The following is an 18,071-nucleotide window of genomic DNA, read 5'->3' as shown; positions in this document are numbered from 1 at the left end:
CTCTGACCATGTATTTGTGTAATAAGCATGATCTAAGAAAAATGGTTGGCAAGAAAATAAACACACCAAACCCTTGCTTTAATCAAACCAAGCATCTCTTCATCCACTGAGCTTGTAATCTTTGCACTAGGACAATTACGCAGATAAAGAAAAATTATCACAGCCTATTAGGGAAGAGGTAATGATGGCCATTTCAAAGTTGAGTGCAATTAGAAATGCATGCTGATTTATAAGGTAGTTAGTACTCAAACACACTAAGTGCAATCCTGCTAACAAGGCCATTAACAGCTTCTGCAACCCTCCTCTCCTTCATGTCTAATATTGTCAGATTGCTGGTGACAATTAACACATTTGAAGTAATTTATATGAACTTTTAAATTTTTTTTTTTAAAACCCTAGAACAAACCAATTTTTCTGTTCACCCAGAAGAATCCATTGCTGTAGTTGCCTTCCAAAGTACAGGCTGTGTATACCACATCAGATCCATAAAATCTCTTCAATACAATGGTAGACAGTCCTTGTTTTCTACCTTGCACCTGAGTACCATTTTCTCAGATAAGAACAGGCATTTATGGAAAAAAAAGTCACTCTGTTGAGTAAAGGTGAATTTTATTGAAGTGAAGGCCACATGAAAAGGCCACCAAAAACATATTTCCAAACAAAATACTTATCTATCCAGACTAGCAATTCTGAAATTACTACAAATATATGTTTATCTCTTCATACATTTGGTTTCTCAGCTTGTGAGTGGAGACTGCTATTTGCAAGACTTCTAAAAGTGAGATATTTTCACAGTACCAACAATAGTACAACTAGCAGGTAGTTTAGGAGGTATTGGTGCACTGGGTGAAGCTAAGGCATAAGCCAAATGAAGCATGTATGTTTAATCTGGCTTCAAAGTCACTTAGTACAAAGTAAGGAGAATTTTTAGGCATTCCTCCCCAATTTCATAATAGATCATCTCTTATCACAGCAAACAGATGGAGGGAGATAGATGAAGAAGATTTAAATCTAGAAAATAATATAAGCCTGTATTCTCACAGTTCTACTTTGGGGAAGGAGAGTCATGAAAGAAAAAAAAGCAACCTTACTCTCCAGTGTATAATTTCTAACATGGTTCCCTTGGGCCATCCTGAACCCCACATTCAACTGGCCACATCTATACAACAGCCTGACAAGTTCTCATCTTCTTCCTGTCTTGCAGCTGGAGCACTTTTTGCTTGCACAGATGAGTCTCCCCTCCAGACAAAGGGAAAATGAAAGACATAAAACAGCGTTAGAGAGCTGAAAATTCAGCCACAGTGCAGGTTTGGGAACGCTGGATCACTCCTATTTTTGGTTTTTACTTAATATATAATCTGTATAGTGACAGCAGAATTACTATTATTATTATTATTATTTTCATTATTATGCTCTCCTAATGCTTGGGCTGAAGGAAGGCTGTTAAAAGATAAAAAATGGTCCTAAGCTCATAAACATTTTGGGCAAGGCTGATATTTCCTGTGAAACATTCTAATAAATGTGGCACTGTAAAGAAAACAAAAGGAACCAGAAAGCAAAGTCAGCACAGTGCTCTTCCAAAAAGAGCACCACACTATACTAAGAAGCAGCAGTCCTAGTTAAAACTTTAAACTGTTTCTTGAAAGCAAATCACAGCTACAATGCTGTACATTAAAATGCAAATATCTGACATATGAAAAGTTCTCTATGCAAAATAATCCTGTTTCCAGTTCACATTCTTCTGTGCCATTTACTCAATTCTTTTAAACTTTATTTTCTTACAGTCAGTTTACTGCCATATAGGTAAGTTCTGGCAATCTCAGCAACAGAAAACAGTTTAGTAACAATTATTAAAATATTTTTATACTTATTAAGATCTCTATCTTTCATTGTAAAAAAAATATATTAATGCAAGTTGTTCACTCCATTCATAAGTACGGTACTCAAGTTTTACTAAAAACAGTGAGCATGCAGCTCAGACTTGAAAGAAGTGAATAAGCAACTGGTATTTCATACAGCCAGTGATATATGTTACTTGCACACCTTTATTCACAGCTTACAATGTTCAATAATTTACAGTTCTGAAATATGTGCATTTTAAGAGGAACTTGTCACAGCTCTTAAGCAGTAGCAGAGACTAAATCAGGTCAGCAGCAAACGGAGTGTGAACTGAGTGAGACAAAGCCATTCCCTTCTACTCATGTGCTTCCATTGTTAAAGTCACAGCAGGAAGATGACTAGCACTTATTTTTATACATGTTTTAAATCTCTCCTGTTGCTGTTTTGGCATTCTTCTGAGTGACGTTACCAAATCCAGCTGAATAAGGAGTTGGAATCCAGCATCCGAGATCTGGTCCAAATCATTCCATAGGCAAATGCAGAAAGCCTAAACACAGCCTCCTGCTTGCTACCTACAGACACCTAAAAGACTTGTCCCTCACACTACTGTTGATCAGTTCTATGTTCTGAAAGTTCCCAGAGGATGTTTTCCCCAGCAGCACAAACCATAAAGGTTCCAGTTAAAATATATACTGGAAGGGAAGAAAATAGAAGTGCCTAAAACAGTGGAAAGGAATGAAAATACCTAAATAAAACCTGTTGGCTTTGTTGATTGTGTACTGAAATATATGTAACAAGCAAAAAATTAAACCAAAAGCAAACTCACTGAACAGTTTATTCTCAACATGTTGCCATTCAGCTGTTCATATGTTCAGATTACTCTCAGTCTGAAATAAGGCAATATTAAAGGAACAAGCATCTTTTCCTCAGAGCTAAGGTAGATAGGAAAGGAAGAGCCCTATTTAGTATTTGTATGGGTACCAGGGAAAGACTCTCTGTAAAACAACAGAGAATATGAAAATATGAGTGAAATAGACAGAAAGACTCTGGTTTAAACATAAGCAGGATTCAAACATGTGTATGATTTTTAAAACCTTACAAATAAATTAAGATGGAGAAAGGCATGATGGACTATATAAGGGAACAGACAACTGAAGGTAAAAAGAGGTGCTGTGTTGATAATAGAAGAAGAGATGGTAGAAATTTATTTTTCTTGGGAAAAACCTATAACATTCTGTTGAGTAACCTGGAACAGAGACCATCTCATCTGTGCAAATATCTGCGCAAACAATGTACACACACAGGTAATGGAGAGAATAAGATCTTCAATCATTAGAACATTTAAAAAATGCATCTATTGACAAAAGCGTCATTCTTTTCTCTCAAAAGTTGATGTTATGACCTGTGGGCTCAGATTCATTCTTTAGTGTCTTCACTATGACTAAGTCAGTGTGAGTAGTCTTGTCATCCAATTAGAGACATTGTTACAGTAATGGAACATTTTTTCCTGGTCTTTTCCACAAACTTCCACGCTCAGATTAAAAAACCCTAGCTTAAGCCCTTTGTCATAAAGCTTCAGCTCACTTAGGACCTCTGAGTCTTGGAGTACTATCCTAAGGCCTCCACTCCATAGATGCCATTAATCTCTGCTATAGTACCATGACCAAGTGTGACAAGCACTGTATTTCATACAGATTTTTGCACCCTCTACATTTTGTGAACTGTTGCCTTCATGTTCTGCAAAAGCAAAATAATTTAAGAAAGACAACAACTTTAAAGCAGAAAATGCCCTGGTTCTTAAATATCTTACATTTTGTAGCCTTCACAAGAGAGGAAATAATTTTAAATTTCTAAAATGTGCAGACAGTAACACTAACCATATAGATTAGCTAGCTGACAGTGATATGTGAAAGCAACTGTAAACACTTTTAAATGCTTAAAATCTAAACCTAGTTATTCCAGTTAATATAAGGTCAAACTTTTAAACTGATATCAAAAGAACTATCACAGGTTGACAAATTCTGTTTCCAAACTATTTGCAATGAATTTGTCACTTCTCATAGTTCTTATTATCTGTTTTAACATTTTCAGGAAAAATAGTTCACTGCTGCCAGAGCATAACATAGGACCATCTTTCAGAGCTACTGCAGGCTTCTTTCTTAGTGGAGTCTAAAAAACTGAAAAAAACCCACACAAAAATAAAATCCTGTAGTTCAATGATACAACACCAACAGATCTACAGTAAGATTTCTCAGTTTTGCAGCTGCGGAATGTTTTTAAAGATGCAGTGTTTCCACTGTTTTATCGAAGTCCTGACCAGCTGTGGAGGTACGAAGCCCACCCAGAAGGCCGTGAGGTACTCTCTTCTTCACCTGCAGGAGGAAGAAAAATATACTTGATATTATGTTAGACATTTATTATGTCAGACAGTACATCATTTAGTTACATATCCTTGCCTTCATCCTTTTTCAAATGCTGCCCTCAAGCTTGGCAAGAAAGGAATTCACTCTTGGGCTGCCATAGACATGGATTGTACCACCAAATCCACTTGACTTTGGGTACTTAAGAGTGTCTGAAAAAGGTAATTTATCACTGTTCTCCAGAAAAATCCAATCAGTCTTCATTAGAGGGCCAAAACAACATCAACATGCTTTTAACTTAACTTACATCTTGTTTTTCCAAATGCACAGCCTATCATGGGATGCAATACTTGAACACTTCCCTTTTTAATGTGATTTTGTTCACAAGTTTTAAGTTCTGATATGTACATGTGTTGCTTACTGTTTATATTAATTCTAAGATAAAGTATAAGTCAGTTGCTAATGAAGTACAAGAAGCTACAGTTATTGTCATTGAGAAGTGACAAACAATACCTTAAAGAGCATTTAAGAGAAAAAATGCTGCTGAAAGTGTCTCAAGCAGAAACAGAACACTACTGTACACAGAAATCCAGTGTTTATTTCTTGTAAATGCCTAACTATTTTATGTCCTTCCCTAGTTCCTTTATTTCTCCAATGAAGAGCGTATTTTAAGATATTTTTAAATGTATTATATTGAAACTAATATTAGATCTGCAGTACTGCCTTGAGAGGACCACTTGAGTTATCTGTTTAGAACATCTGCAAAGAAAATAATTCAACTATATAAACCTCTATTTTGACAATTTTTTTTAAACTCTATTCAAAACATGAACACACTAAAATTTTCAACTTACCATTGTCTTCCTAAAATGTGAATGTTTCAGAAGAAATTATATTTTATGTCAATTTTATGGTACTTGTTCTGTTTATTGAAAACCGAATAGTAACTTCCTGACAAAGAAAATGGTGTTATGACTGGTTCATTGGCATTATGATACTAAGTTTTGTTTTTTCTCAAAGGTCTACACAACAGACAGCACAGAACTATATCTTTCCCTTTTCACTTTTCCCCTTTTATGTGACAATATTTTGAACACCACCTACCTTGGGCAATTGCAACCAACTTCCCCTTCTCTTCAGGGCTGAGCTGCAACATGGTGTCTATAACTGGGAGCAGCCGTTCCTTCTCGCTTCCTGATTTCAGAAATATGAACTGCAGCAGAACATTCTTCAAGTATTCTAGATTAGCCACAGACTTTTCTCTCTCTTGATTTCTTTCCAATCTTCTTATTTCATTCTTAAGAAGCTGCAGATGAGAAAAAAAAAGTAATACTGCTTGCCTCACTTAATGAGTAATTGAACAAAGGTCTTTTAAAGAGCTAAAAAATTAATTGTACAGCTTGTTTCAAAAAGAATAATGCATGTTTAGCAACATATTCAGGACAAAAATGCAGTGAAAATAAAATATGTGATAATGTTGTAAGAAATATCTTATTAACTAAAAATACCCTTTTGGGATAAAATTTGTGCAGTATACAGATACAATATCAGTGTTAAAATAGTAGTAACAGTGGAACAGTTAAATAACTCAGAAATCTGATTATATTAATTTACAAGCATATTACAAAAGAAAGCTTAGTACATATACAAATGTCTTCAGAAAGCTCACTCATACATTAGTTCATGTGTCTTCTTTTAACAGCTAAAACAGGCTACAAGAACAGGAACCAGACAATGCTTTACTTGGGAATTTCTGCTTTTATGTAAGAGAAAATAGTACAGACTCTTTACTAAACATTAAACTTCCCAACTCAAGAAGTTTTTGTAGAAGCTTTTACTACTACACACTCCTCTCCCACTTCCCCTCAGCCAACTAGAAAATGTGGTGGAAAAAAATCCCAAAAAACTGAAGTATACTCTAGAAGCACTAATTAGACCTGTGGAATAAAAGGCCCTCCCAAATTAAGTTATACATCACCAAATTTTATACACTGGGATTTTCTGACAGATATTTGGTCTAAGAAAGACACCATGGAAATTAGAGCTGTCCTCACATCTCTTGTGTGTCTGCTAACCTTTATTTGTTCCATTAGGATTGCATTGGTTGCTTCTGATTCACGGAGTAATTCATTCAAGTGATCAGCACTCTTAGTTGTTGTGTTTAGTTTCTGTATCAGCTCATCCTTGCTGAGATCTGCTTGCCACTGAGATGGTTCTGCAATTAATTGGAAAAGAATACTAAGAGAAGGAAAAAGCACTTGCATCTACTTCATTACTAACTTAACATCAGAACTTGATTAATGCAGTTTCTTATGAACAGAATTCATGCAAAGTCACAGTGCAGACTTAACAGGCACCAGTGCTGCTGCTGCATGCTTATTTTCTGATCTATTTCTGTTTATATATTAGAAGGAGGCTGGCAAAATAGTGCTAGAGTACCTTGAGATACCTGGTTTAAACTTATACCTTATTTCCTACCCATAAATGGAGATTTTCGATATTTATCCATGAAGTATTCAGCAGACTTTTAAAACAGGATTATACACTACCATGTATTTTTCCGGTTTTTGGGGACTCCTAAAACATTACTTTTCATGCTGGATTTCACTTTCCTAGGAAAAAAAACTTATGAATAAAGTACTGTTCTAATAAGCCTCATTAAGATAAAGAGAAATTTTATCCTTTCACTAACAGGGTTAAATCAGCACTTAACCGTCCCTAGTCGAGACGTATCCAGAATACAAAAATTTCTGTAACAATTCACTGACTTGCTCACCCAATCTTTTCCCTTCAAAAGCTCAGAAATATGACGTCTTTAAATGACTAAAACCTGTAGAAATGTCCTACTGTAAGTCCTTAATCAATGACAAAACTCCTACAAAAGTTCAGGACAGTGTAAACTCAGGGGCACTTGACTAGACTTGTCTTGCATCTAAAAGCATGAAAACACAATGAGCTAAAATATTTTGAGGGCACGAACTTCTGCAACCTATGTAGGCAAGCACTCCTGACAGCCACGTCCTACCTACCAGGCTTTGCTTCTGGTGAGTTCAGCAGTTGCTCCAAGGACTGAACATAGGTGCTGGCTGAGGACACAGACTCTGTGTCTGTTGTTTCCATACCTTCTCCCTCTTCCCTAGCCACAGTGTGCACATCAAGCACAGGAAGGTCAGTGCTCCGCCGCTCTCTCAAGGTCTTCGTTGCTGGATTTGAAACAGCTGGACCTGAAAGATACTTACTGATGTTCATATCAGAATGAAACTGAGAGGGCCATTTCCTAGGTGTGACTGTCAGGGATTGAGAGTGGTACATAAAATAGTCTTCAAAATGCCTGGGAAGGTGAAGTCAAAAGAAAAAGCCAGCTATGCACATAACATTTGTAATAGTAAAATACAGCCTTTCACCTCTGAATGGCTATTCCAATCAAAGTCTGGTTCTAAACTTGACTAGCAATTTGTATTTCAGTGACTGTGAAACCTTAATGCACATCTGCCTGAAGATGTGTTTTACTTACTGTAAGAGTAACAAATATCTTTAATGGAAAACAATTTGCTTTTGTTTCAACCAGTCCTGTGGGAAGTGTAAATTCTTCTGTTTCATTACTGTGTGCATGACCCCTCTACTTCAGTAATAACAGAGCAACTTTTTAAACTGCTACTGCTGCTTGGCAAATGTCCAACTACATCCTGATTAGTGACTATACAGATAAGAAAACAGCACTTGAGATTGAACATAGTAAAATCTTAAATTGGAAGAAGGATCAAATAGCAAGTATAATAAAGAGCATGTATACAAATAAAATTCTTAAAACAGCTTCCAAAACACTTTTCTTTAGCTTTACACTTCATACTTGAGGCAGATGTCCAGCATGCTCCAAAACCTGAAACATGACAAGAATACCAAATATTTTCAAAGTAGTTTCCCTCCATCTGTCTGATACTGCAGAACAGGTATCAGCAGTGCAGATTCTAGAACAGAATTAGTTCCAGTTGGAAGTGACCTACAACAAGTATCTAGTCCAACTGCCTGACCGTGTCAAAAGTTTAAACATTATCAAGGGCATTGTCAAAATGCCTCTGTTTCAGGCATCAATCAAATCAATCAATGGGAAGCCTGTTCCAGAGGATGATCACCCTCTCAGTAAGAAAATGCTTCCTAATGCACAGTCTGAACCTCCTCATGGCAGCTCTGAACCAATCCCACATGTCCTATCACTGAATACCAGGGAGAAGAGCTCAGCACTTCCCTCCTCACTTCCCCCACTCAGGAATCTGTAAGAGAGCCATGAGGTTGCCCTCAGCCTGCTTTCCTCTAAATTAGACCAACCCAGAGTCCTCAGCTGCTCCTCACAGGACACTCCTTCCTGCCCTTAACACCACATTTGTTGCCCTCCTCTGGATGTATTCAAGGACCTCAGGATTCTGAAGCAACAGTAAATAATAACAAGGATGTATTCCTGACTTGGTATCTGTGGACTGATACAGCATGCTGCAGATTTCCCAGAAAAAGTTGCTGGTGATTTCACAGAAGCAAACACTGTAAGCACATTTTAGTTTCAGACTGAGGTACACAAATTGGTAACTAACCCATGAAAACCTGGTATTCTGCCTGGAAGTTACCTCTAGTGCTTGGTTCACTCTTGAGCTGGAAGAGCTGAGCTTCTACTCTGGAGAGTTGCTGCTGAAGTGTCTCTACCGTCTTCCTGTGCTCTTCTTGCAGGTTCCTGACCTGATCTCTGAAGTTGTTCCGGAGAGCTTCATTCTGGGCTGTCAGCTGACTCAACGCCTGGGCATGCTCTGTTTTGATGACCATGTTCTCAGACTGTATTGTGCAGAGCCTGAAAACAGTGCATGCACAAACAGTAAGACACAAGCAGCAAAACACTGTAAGTTTTACATTTCAAAATTTTTATAGTTTGAGGCAGTTTTCAATTTTCATGCGTATGATTATCTTAGAACGATTATGTGTGTAATTTTTTTTCATTTAAAGTCCTCTTTTTACAGGGAAAATCTGAGACTGAAAAAGTTACACATTACTTATTATATGAATGCACTGTGCTATATAAACTTGACTTCTATTTCAGAACAAAAAATTCAGACATCTTTGGGAAATAATGAAAGACTTAAGAGACACTGTGGTCTAAACATTCTTAAATTTTAAAACTGCATCATGACTGTTTATAGAATCATACAGGGCATGTCACTTATACTCCACTTCCTACAACATTTATTTACCAAGCACTTTGGACTTAAAAACACAGGTTTCTAAGGAGGTAAGTTTATTTTTTCTAAACCTCAACTTTTAGTGCAGAGGAGTGTAACTGTTAGCAAGAAAAATGTCAGTAACTCATCAGTTGTACTTGGTTTGGAGGTACTCCAGAAGCAAACCAAGATTGTCACAGGCAAGTAAATACATTAAATAAATAATAATATACAATATAGACATGGTATATACTAATATAATAAATAAAGTCACAAGCAATTAAATGCATTTATGGAAAAACTAATCCCAGAACTTACCCTTATAAGCATACAGACTTAAACAGAGCCAGAGCCGTGTTTAGGTATAAAGGGAATCTATTGTGAAATGGGTTGTTTCCAGAAAAATGCAGAACATAATTTGGTTGACTACAATGAATCATTATGTAGCTATCAGGAACAGATAAAACTGTACAAAGACAGTGACAAGTCAACAGTTCCTAATATCAATCAGTAATTTCTAATCAATACTTCATGTGACAATCTCTGTACCCTAAATAGAGAAGACAATGATAGATGCTTTTTGTGGAGCTCAAATATTAGGTACTCATGTGATTTTAGAGGGAGTGATACAGATTAAACAGATTCTATTCATTTTGAAAGAAAAATTAGGCAAATTAAGCCTCTGGCAAGCATAAACTCAAAGTACAGTACTTTCTGTAAGAAAGGGGCTTGGTGGACAAGAACTGGGTATTTTGTCAGTGAACCTGTTTGCTTTCCATGTAATTACCTTATTTTTTTAAATAGGAAACATCCATAAAATTTAGTAGAGTGGTACAACACAAATGTGGTGCTGGGCATTAGACTTAAAAACAGTCAGTGTGCTTAAAAAAATGTTAATTTTTAGGTCTGATAGTTAAGAGGTAGAAGGTTTGCAGAAAGCTCAAATTCCCCTATCAGCTACTATCTCACTGTCATTGTGGAAGCTTCTGATGGCTTGTGAAAAACAGCAAACAATCCTTGTGAAATCCCTTAACTTTCTCAACAACATGCCTATTTTTTGTGAAGTACAGTTATAGGCTGTTGCATGTTAAGACCTCAAAATTCAAACAAAATAAAATATCCCTATCTTTTCATCAGCAGACCATACTTTTCACGGAGTTCTGCTTCTTTTGCAACAGTCTCTTGCAGCATCTTATTGTGTCTTTCCAGCAGGGTGTCATGTTCAGACTGCAATGCCTGGAGTTCAGATGCATTCATCTGTGAATTATGCTGAGCATCTTGCAGCTTAACTTTAAGTTGATCTATCACCATTTCCAACTGTTCTCTACATGTGGAAGAAAAAGGAATACACAACACGCATTTAAAATAATTATTTCAGAACTTATATGATATCCACAACATTTTGGATAGCTCATCCAATTTGCATATTTATTAATAAATCAACACAACACTAAGACCAAAATAATTTCAGAATGTGGCTACAGCAGAAACAATCAGATTTTGTTTCAATATAGATACAAATAAGTTTGCCACATCCCATCTGAACTGCTGGGAATGCAACTATTAGGGTAGGAAGCATGACTGATAGCACTTTCTACTTCAAGGAGGGACAAAACAGAAGGAAAATAATATATGGGGATCAAATGGGAGAAAAAAATTCTTCTTGAAAGTGGTGAGGCTTTTTTTTCATTTGTTTAGTAAATGCACATCAGTTCAATAAGAACAAATACAGGGGACAAATGGCTGGAGTAGATTTTGAGCAAATTACTAGAAAGCAACATCAAGTCCATAACACATAAACTCAGTTGGTCAGAAACAATTCAAAATCAGGAAGAAAAAAAATCTTAAGTCACACGCATTCTTTTTCTACTGATTTCTGTGTTTATATATGCAGACCCCTCCATTATCTAATGAACTGTGTATCTCACTAATCCTTAGGGTTGATACTTGTAAATAATTTCTTTGGGAACCGTTTGTCATGTGTTTATTGTTTATCCAATTTGTTTTCAAGATGATTCTCTCTCACAAAAAAAATTATCAATAGCAGAACTTCTTAAAATTCTGCAAATAAGAGAATCAAAGAAATTCAGCTCTTACAGTTTGGATGCTTCAAAAGCAAGAATGTTCCAAAAACCCCAAACCAGCCCTAAATCTGAGTCCTCCAACCAGGCACCAGTCGCCCTCTGGTGGATGTTTGGCCGCAATTGCCGGCACCGAATGCGGGTCAGTCAGAAACGAATCCCGGCACTGCACACATAAACGCCCAGTCTGTCACCAAGGGCAGCCATCGGTGACTAATAAAAATAACCTGCACAAATGGATTGACTTCTGCAGTGAGTTGAGACATTTTCTGTAGTGACTATGAATTTACCTGGCTTATGACTGTACTTAAAGGATTTTCAGGGAACTTCTGGAAGTGTAATTCTTTCCTTCCAAGTCTTTCCTTGTATGATACAATATACAGGATTTCATAAACATGCAGTAACTGATGACTGAATTGGCTTTACCTACACCTAACCACTCACTCCTGAAAAAGTTCAACGTGAGCTCAGCTGAACTGAACCAATCTGCTCTTTACCTCTTTGGTGCAAATGGCACTTGGCTACTTCACATTAGAGAAAACCATGTGCCAAGTCTACACAGAATGTGCAAGCTAACTTCTGCTCATGAGAGTCATAAAAAACTTCCTAAGACCTTACTTGTCCTTCCAACTGTAACAATAGGTGATCTACACAAAAATAATGGCTAAAAAGACAAATCCAGATATTAGAAACTAATATAGCACCATTACAGTAGGAACTGACAATACTTCTTCTGTTCAGTCAGGCAGTGCCACAGTCAGATTACAGATCAAGTAAAAATATTAGTTTTACCTTTCTTGTTTGGCTCCTTCAGATTCTGTCCGAGCAGTAGATTTACTCTTTTGCTGTTTTAGAACATTATGAACACGAACTTTGTAGCTTTCAAATTCAGATGTAACAGATGCTTGCTCAGCCTATCACACAGAAAACAAAGCTGTAAGTTATACTATTGACTACTGCTCCCTTATTTCTCTATAATGAAATGCTTCTTACAGGGAAAAAAATTAAAACCACCTGCTTCACTTCCTTCTTTAAAATAGATAATTAAAACAGCGACCACCATAACAAGTTTCTTTAGATTTTTACTGAGTATTATGTAATGTGAAACTTGAGACATTGATTTTCAACATACCAGTATTAAAAGAAAGAATACTTGAAAATTCAAAAACTGCATTCAACTGAGAGATTCATAAGCTAGGGGATCTGTGAACAGCTTTGAATGAAAGCAAAGGTGACAGAAAATACAAGAGGTGTAATTCTGTTTCTCTCCACTACTACAAGGGTGACAAAAATTCTAACGTGCCATAAAGTTATGCATAATTCTGACGAGTTAAGTCAGTCTTGCAATGGTATTACACAGCACCAGATACAGTATTCTAGTTGACTGTAAAGGTGTTTGGTCTGTGTTTTCTTCTAAATTCAGCTATTGCCTGAGTTTCTGTGGACATACAGAAAGCTGCCTCACATCACAGTAGCTTCATCCTTGACTGTACACTATACAGCAAAGATTGTTGCCACCCTTCCAGTACTCATGTTGCACATTCCTCTTAAAAAACAAAACAGCACTGACACAGGTTTTCTTTCTTGGATCTCAGGACAAGCTCATGGATTCACTAATCACTCCCATTTACAGGTAACTAAAATATTCTCATCTCCAAGAGGAGGATTTGGGAAACTTTCCCTTCAGCTGAACTGGTGACTGAAATTCTACAGAACTGACTCTGATTAGCCACTGGTCCAGATTTTCAGAGTTTGTACATTTTGTAGCCACTTTCTTTAGATTAATCCTTTACTTTTCTTCCTGTCAAACTGTGTGAATATTCCTCAGGTACACAGCCTTAAATGTCAGCATGGTTTCTGTTTTCTACTATCTGCTGTGGTGTCCACATGTCCTTTAGAGGGAATTTTCCTTTGCTAATAACCTTGTAATTATATCTATTTTCTCTATTTTCCATATGTAGGGCATCTAAATAGGAAAGCAAATCCTCCAAGAGGTTCAAGCCATGCCAATATGGAAGATCTACAACGTTGCTGATTTCACAGCACCACAGAGCAAACCACCACAGACAGGTATTGTAAGCACCCAGGTATGAAGAATACATTTGTGAAACCGTGATCCATGTGTACCAGCACAACTAAGGCAAACCTCCTGTAGCAGCAATCACAAAGTCTGTCCATTTCAGTTCAGCTTTTTAAAATGCTTTTTTGAGAGGCTGCATTCAGCTGCTGCTTACCTGCAGGATGCACCTACCACCACACCTACCATACAACAGTGCCACAGAGTAGTGCAGTAATCCCCATAAGGTGGTTTGAACATAAGAGTCCTACTATATTTTGAATCTGTTTGTCTCCAATGCAAACATTGCGTCCAGGACCAAACAGGGTTATATGAGCAAAAAATTCCCAGAAATAATAATAAACTTGAGCAACAGTGTCAGCTTTCCACGTAGTTCAGCTACCAATTAAGAAGCTGCTCATATTTCAGTATATTAAAAGGTGTTTGTAAATATATTTTTCCCAGCTTTTTTTTTCTTTGAAGTAGTATCTGTGTTAACTGGTTATATATGAAGCAAGATATATTCAGTTTTTTCATTTTTGCTCTTTTCTTTAAAGACTTTTCTTTTCCCTGAGCATCTTAAATAAACCCTGGGTCCCCACTACCACAAATTTTTCTCTACTGTAAATAGCAGTATGCAAGTCCAGATGTTCTACTCCAAGTGATACACATCAACCAGGACAGTCTGGCCTGTCCTTTACACCACCACTCAATACTGGGGTAATTCACAATTCCTGACAGACAAAAAGAGAGGAGTGAAAAATCTGCAAAATATTTTTGAAGAAGCAAAGAGTGCAGGTAATCTCCCTTCTTAAGCCTCTAAGATTACTTCTTCCACTGGAATACCTGGGCTGCTCTGCACTCCTCTTGCAGGGTTGCAATTTTTTGCTGGCAAGCACTCATTGTACGCTGGTGCTGCTCCGAGGATGATCTCAGCTGCTCCTGAACTTTGTGCTTCTCTGATGTCAGTACAGCCACTTGAATCTGAAAAAGTCAGTGGAAAACTTCACTATCACAAAAACTTTTCTTACTTCTCCAAGGCAACACGCCACTGAGAACCTAGGACTCTACTACAGTAATTCCTGCACAGAAGTGGTGAATACAAAATTAAAATCCAATAAAAATAGAAGAAAAAAATAGACATGGGTTACCACATAATAATTTTTAAAAAGTGATGCTGTTTAAAGAGAGAATTGAAGACATAATTACAATGCTGGGGTGGAAGCATTTAAGAAAGCCAACCTCTCCCCCTTGTCTGCTTCTTTCATTACATTCTAATCCATTTGTATTCCATATACAGATGGACAACACTTAAGATTTTTGCTGACAATGTTGTGCTCTTCTGTTCTTAAACTGAGAAACTTCCATTTTTAAAGAAACATTAAAAAATATATTCCAGTTACAAGCTTCAAACTCCACAGTCCTCTCCTCTGGTGGAAGGGGAAAGAGGAAAAAGAGAGGGTAGATCTTAATGAAATTCATAGGAAAAAATATTTGGGGAAAGCAGCAAACAGACAAAACTCATTTATGAAAAAGAACCAGTAACCTAAAAGTAAAACCAGCACCTCTTTATTCTTCAGCTTATATTCCATGTGCCCAATACAAATCACACTCTCACTACTTAAATGAGAAGACTCATACTAACAAAAAGTGAAGTTTCTTGCCTTATAAGCTTCCACTTGCTGTTGGCTGGCTTCCAGTTCCCCTTTCAATGATGCCTGCAACATTAGGTGGTCATTTTCCTGCAAGATAAAATTACCTGGAGATTAAAAAAACCCCTCCAAACCTCAGTAACCTAAAAATTCAGCTACCAGCTGTTTTTTAAAATCTAGTTTAAAAATAGAATACAGTCATTAGCATATGGACTTACAGCTTGTTTTGAATCAGCCAACTCTTTTTTGGTTTTCACCAGGAGTTGTTTTATCTTGGCATTTCTTTCCTCATCCTGTTGCATAGTTGACTGAAGTGACTCTAAGGCAGAGAAAAACAATTATATGCAAAGGAAACTTCCCCTGTTATATTTCCTTAAAAATGCTGGAAAATATTTTTAAAAATTCTAATAGATTCCTTAAGAGCTGTGAACAAGTAATTTACACTAAGTTCAGTAAACTTTTCCTAAGTTATCACAAAGACCTTGTACATTTGAGCATAGGAAGAAATGGAATTTTCACATGGTAATCAGTAAAGTTTTATGAGTGTGGTATATCTGAATGAAACCCTTGTCAGTCATCAATATTTAGAACTTCTTCATAACTTTATCAGGTAATAAACACAGTATGACAGGAAGGTAAATTGGCTTTTAAGTGCTGAACACTGGATTAAGTGATTGATAACCTAGTAAAGGTTCATCTAAGACAAAATTGCTTTCCTAATGCAACTGTTTTAGTATTCCCTGCAAAGCTCACTTGCTGACTTGAGAAGTTGTTTCTTAATTGTATCTTTTACCACTGTTAACTATACCATAGTGACTCTTCTGTTTATAGTTTACTTACTTATTTCTTCCTGTAGGGTCTCTTGTTTCTGTTTCTGAATCCCTGTTTCTTGCTCAAGATCTTCTATTCTGTTGTCTTTATCAGTAATCTTCTGATTAAGTTCTTTAACTAGCCTTTCATAATCAGCTATTTCCATATCCATCAGTGTACTCTTCTGAGCATCCTGTAAGGTACACAAAATGAAGTTAGAGCTTAGAATTTCCCTTGCCTGCTAAGACTTTTGTAATTTTGTAAAAAACTATATTGAATCAAGAGCTTTGAAACCTATGGCTAGTTCTATCAGTAGGTATTTTGTATGTATTAGTTTTTGTCATCTTCAGTCCTTACAACCAAGGCAATTTCTTAACAGTGCACTATACATGTACTCCAGACATCTGAATTCTATTCTTATTTCTACTCATTAAAGGCCACATAACCCAAGCTAAACAAGCAAAAAATAAAACCAAAACCAATTCCAAAAGTACATTTCAGCTCTTCAAGCACACAACCAGGGGCAAAAGCCCTTACATTCTCTCTTTTGCAAACCTCCAGCTTTAAAAACCTCAGAACAGAAAGGGAGGCATTCAACACAGCCAGATGGGCCAAAATCTTTGGCAGCCCATCAAGCACTAACATGGATAGCAACTCTACCTTTCTGGCCAGTTCTAGTTCTTGCATAGTTTTCTGCAGATGTTTCTTTTCCTTCTGAAGTTGCATCTGAAGCTCCTCCATTTCTCGGAGAGCACCACTATGTTCCTGAAATTTAAGTAGTTGTCAATTATGCAGTCCAGTTTCAAAACAGATGCCAACATCTTTCTATACTTAGACACACACACACACACACACACACACACACACACACACACACACATTTGTGTTGTACAAAGATAGCTGATCCCTTTCTTAGGAAATCACTGTGAACCAGAGAAAAACCAACAATACTATGAAGTGGTTTTCACATTCCGTATAACTACACCTAACCTGAACTGACAGCCTTGCAAAGTTCTTTCAATGAACAGACCAAGTTTTCAAAAAAGTCAAGTAACACAGAGGGAAAATGCAGAACCTGGTCTATGCAAACACAGTTTACAAAGGCCTAACAGAAATCACATCCATTGAAAGTATTGCTTCAGCCCATTTACCATCTCTATGAAGTATTACCTTTGTTTTCTGCTCTCTTAGAAGTTTTTCAGCCTCTAGCTCTTTGTCAGCCTTTGCTTTGGCTCTTTGTATCTCCAGTATCTGAGTTTCCAGCAGCTTAGCATTATTTTGCACTGTTTCAACACGAGCCAGGAGGTCTTCATTAGCAGAGCGTAACTGATCATGCTGAAATTAGCACAGTAGAATGGTAAAAACATAAGCTGAATTTATGTGCAATGTTGACAGATAAAATGTTTTCTGTATTTAAAAAAAATACCCAACACTGATTTCTATCCAAATCCCTTACAAACACCACTCCTACAGATGAGTCTTGTCCAGCTTAATTCTTTTAAACCACATTAATAAACAGGTGAAATTAAGGCCATTAGCACATTTTGGTTATTTTGTTCAGTTAATTTGCCCAGCTTTCTATAAAATGGCAAGAATCAAAATAAATCTGAAAAAAATACTCAAAAACTTATGCTTTCTGCATTATCACCTTCTCCTTGCAACAATACAGTATTTCAAATACACACTTCAAATAGAGCTGCTGCACTATTAACTCCTAAAAGAGGCTGAACTGCAAACTTTGACTGAACCAGCAAGTCTTCCACCAGAACAGAGTGAGAACTCTACTGCATCAGGCATACTTTTGCAATGCCTTTAACAGATTTAATTTTGACATTTTCAATGATGTATCCTGTTCTTTATTTTGCCTCTTAAGAATAAGGTAAAAGTGAAAGATGTCAACTACCTAAACAGTGTTTTATTTACAAATTGTTTACAACAAACTTGAAAAATGCAAAGCCTACATAATCAGCAGAATATATACTATTATTTCTTATTTCTTCCTATTTACTAGGAAGAAATTTACTACTGCTTTTTACTACTGGCTTGTGTTTATAAGGAAACAATGGCCTAGG

The 18,071-nt window shown here is 36.6% G+C and overlaps 1 protein-coding gene across 1 annotated transcript in view; it reads right to left on the bottom strand.

Moving 5' to 3' along the window:
- Nucleotides 1-592: 592 nt before the first annotated feature.
- Nucleotides 593-18,071, bottom strand: part of GCC2 (GRIP and coiled-coil domain containing 2) — a 31,009-nt gene continuing 13,530 nt past the window's right edge. The window contains exons 11-23 of the mRNA XM_059493334.1: nucleotides 17,170-17,334; nucleotides 16,660-16,764; nucleotides 16,030-16,192; nucleotides 15,408-15,508; nucleotides 15,202-15,279; nucleotides 14,384-14,521; nucleotides 12,274-12,395; nucleotides 10,548-10,724; nucleotides 8,819-9,036; nucleotides 7,229-7,423; nucleotides 6,275-6,414; nucleotides 5,304-5,505; nucleotides 593-4,211 (exon numbers count right to left, since the gene is read on the bottom strand). Coding sequence (XP_059349317.1) covers nucleotides 4,141-4,211; nucleotides 5,304-5,505; nucleotides 6,275-6,414; nucleotides 7,229-7,423; nucleotides 8,819-9,036; nucleotides 10,548-10,724; nucleotides 12,274-12,395; nucleotides 14,384-14,521; nucleotides 15,202-15,279; nucleotides 15,408-15,508; nucleotides 16,030-16,192; nucleotides 16,660-16,764; nucleotides 17,170-17,334 — 1,875 coding nt within the window. The 3' untranslated portion in view covers nucleotides 593-4,140. The remainder of the gene's footprint in view (nucleotides 4,212-5,303; nucleotides 5,506-6,274; nucleotides 6,415-7,228; nucleotides 7,424-8,818; nucleotides 9,037-10,547; nucleotides 10,725-12,273; nucleotides 12,396-14,383; nucleotides 14,522-15,201; nucleotides 15,280-15,407; nucleotides 15,509-16,029; nucleotides 16,193-16,659; nucleotides 16,765-17,169; nucleotides 17,335-18,071) is intronic.

This window comes from Ammospiza nelsoni, chromosome 2 (assembly GCF_027579445.1).
Source record: "Ammospiza nelsoni isolate bAmmNel1 chromosome 2, bAmmNel1.pri, whole genome shotgun sequence".
NCBI lineage: Eukaryota > Metazoa > Chordata > Aves > Passeriformes > Passerellidae > Ammospiza > Ammospiza nelsoni.
Note: the sequence above shows the minus strand (reverse complement) of the source record. Positions and strands in the feature narration are given on the sequence as shown.